This window comes from Macadamia integrifolia, unplaced genomic scaffold (assembly GCF_013358625.1).
Source record: "Macadamia integrifolia cultivar HAES 741 unplaced genomic scaffold, SCU_Mint_v3 scaffold90, whole genome shotgun sequence".
Taxonomy (NCBI): domain Eukaryota; kingdom Viridiplantae; phylum Streptophyta; class Magnoliopsida; order Proteales; family Proteaceae; genus Macadamia; species Macadamia integrifolia.
In genome coordinates, this window is record NW_024870574.1 from 807,546 (window position 1) to 810,101 (window position 2,556).

General features: G+C 36.5%; 1 protein-coding gene across 1 annotated transcript; it reads right to left on the minus strand.

Annotated features, from left to right (window-relative positions):
• Window positions 1-241: 241 nt before the first annotated feature.
• Window positions 242-2,322, minus strand: LOC122070372 (zinc finger BED domain-containing protein RICESLEEPER 4-like). The gene is made up of 5 exons (XM_042634519.1): window positions 1,592-2,322; window positions 1,042-1,477; window positions 739-888; window positions 297-624; window positions 242-249 (listed from the first exon to the last, which is right to left on the minus strand). The coding sequence occupies exons 1-5, from the start codon at window positions 2,320-2,322 to the stop codon at window positions 242-244; spliced, it is 1,653 nt and encodes a 550-aa protein (XP_042490453.1).
• Between the last annotated feature and the right edge of the window lie 234 nt (window positions 2,323-2,556).

Sequence of the window (2,556 nt, forward strand, 5' to 3'; positions counted from 1 at the left end):
AAAAGCAATAACAACCAGCAAACAAATCAGAGATGTTAGAATTTGCAGGTACCTAGGAAGGTCTTTCTCTTGTTGCAGGCACATTGAGCTTATCCTTCTCTAGGAGTAGGACCAGCTGAAGAACTAGCTACTGCACCTCTCTCATTTTCAATGTGCAATAGTTCCAGTATATTTCCAAGTGCATTACCCACATCAGTGGGATCATCAAAAGGCTCAGCTACATACAAAGTAAAATAAGACACTAATTAACTAATTAAGACAATTAAAAATGAAAAATATACTAAATGAAAAATTACCTCTGAAGTCTATATCAAACATCCAATCCCGAAGGCATATTAATGCTTCAGCATTGGTAGGTAGGAGTTTGCTCCGATATTTATCAATAACACGGCCCCCTGCGCTAAAAGCCGACTCTGAAGCAACTGTGGAAACTGGTATAGCCAAGACATCACGAGCCATTCGAGCCACATCTGGATACCTTGACCCATTTGCTTTCCAGAATGCCAACACATCATACTCATCATATTCATTATCATTGAATGGGACCTTGGGTTCATCTAGATATATATCCAATTGAGATTTATTTCCATTATCCATCTCAGCAAGCTCGGATACCATAAATTCCTATGAAAATTGAGAAATAGCCGAAATATGAATCATTAATAAGATTAGCAATGAATGTTGAAAACTTGTAAAAAAAATAAATCAAAATTACTATCAGAATGTAAATTTACTTACAAATCTTGTTCTAGATCTCCCAGGACGATGGGTAAGTGTAGGAACATCATAATCACTTGGTTGCATACTCTTGTACTCACCAAACAATTGATATAAAGAATTCCTCACATTGTGGCACATTGTAGATGCATTTAAGTCCAGAGTGCAAAGCTTAGAAAATGCCCAAGTCACAAAACTAAGTTTATATCAAGGATCAAACACCAAAGCAATGGCCAAAATTGGACTATATTCACTCCAATATTTGTCAAATTTTTTCTTCATTTCCACTGCCATTGGCTTCATAAAGTTGAGCCCACGTGATACCTCTTCTAATAAACTTTTGTGAATCTCCCAAACATTTTCAAAATATAAATTTGCTGTGGGATACTTGGAACCAGAAAGCAAAACAGTAATTGCATAGAAGGGATACAAAAAACTCGTTAATCTCTCAATCTTCAACCATTGTTCAGAACTAGGACAAGTTTTAAAGTTGTCATCCACTAGTCCAAGGTTCTCAAATGCTTTACAATAAAATAATGCAGAATCAAGCATGAGATAGGTTGAGTTCCACCTTGTGGAGACATCAGCACGTAAGCCCTTACTACTTTGTAATCCCAATTGCTTACAAATTTCCAAGAATTTTACTTTTCTTGCATGTGATCCTTTCACATAGGCTATACTAGATTGCACCAACACCACAGAGTCATCTATGTGTTTCAGTCCATCTTGTACAATAAGATTGAGAATATGTGCACAACACCTATTATGAAAGTGTAATCCTCTACATAAAAGAGCATTCTTCAAATTCAAATTTTTCTTCAGCAAGTCAACAAAACAGAAATTAGCTGTGGCATTATCTAAAGTAATTGAAAACAATTTCCGATCAATACCCCAGTCAGACAAGATTTTTGAAACCATTTCACAAATATGGATGCCAGTGTGTGGAGGTGGCATGATGCAAAACTTCAACAACTTCTTATGCAACACCCAATCCTTATCAATGTAATGGGCAGTCAAAGCAATGTATCCATCATTAGTGATAGATGTCCATAAATCACTTGTCAAAGAAATCCTCCCAAGAAATGAATTAAGTAAATTCCTGATTCTAATGGACTCCAAATTGTATAACCTCAAAATATCTGACATTTGTGTGTTTCGAGCAATATGGGTATAGCCCGGAAAAAGGTATGTAATTAACTCTCTGAACTCCTCATACTCAACAAAAACTAAAGGTAACTCATGTCTCACAATAAGCTTCGTAATTTTGTCCCGCACAAAATCTTGGTCAACTTTTTGGTCTCTTAACATCACTTTCCCATCATTTACACCAAAAATCATTTGGGTGCTTGTGTTTCCTTTGTTTTCCCTTTTTGGGCAATGTAGAATATGTCTCCTAAGGCTTCCAGTTCCATTAATATTACTATCAGCCCTATAAACTTGCTTACATCTTTTGCATTCAGCTCGATTCTTCCCATCATCAAAACCCTGCCCATCAATGATTGTGAACTCATCCCAAACTACATTCAATGACAGATTGTGCGTTCCATGGGAAGAGAAATTGATAGAGTTGATTTTGAATGAAGCCCATTGTACCCCATACTCCATGCATCCTGGAAGTAAGAAAATGTATAGATATCTGAAGAAGACATATTGGTGGCATGGTATGAAGACTGATGTGGTAGAACATGTGGTAAAATTCATGAATTGTAAACTGGTGAAAGCATTAAGACAGAGACAACATGAGTTACTACAACCTCTTTCAGTGCCAGAGTGGAAGTGGGAGCATATCACTATAGACTTTGTGATAGGATTACCCAGAACCAGAAAAGGAAATGATAT

Excerpts from the sequence above, each read along its gene's own strand:
- LOC122070372 (XM_042634519.1), bottom strand. The coding sequence starts at position 2,322 with ATGGAGTATGGGGTACAATGGGCTTCATTCAAAATCAACTCTATCAAT. Across the intron at positions 1,478-1,591 it reads TGGGGTATTGATCGGAAATT|GTGTTGTGCACATATTCTCA; the intron begins GTTTTCAATTAC and ends CTTTCATAATAG. Across the intron at positions 889-1,041 it reads ACAAAAGTTTATTAGAAGAG|CTTTGCACTCTGGACTTAAA; the intron begins GTATCACGTGGG and ends GCATTTTCTAAG.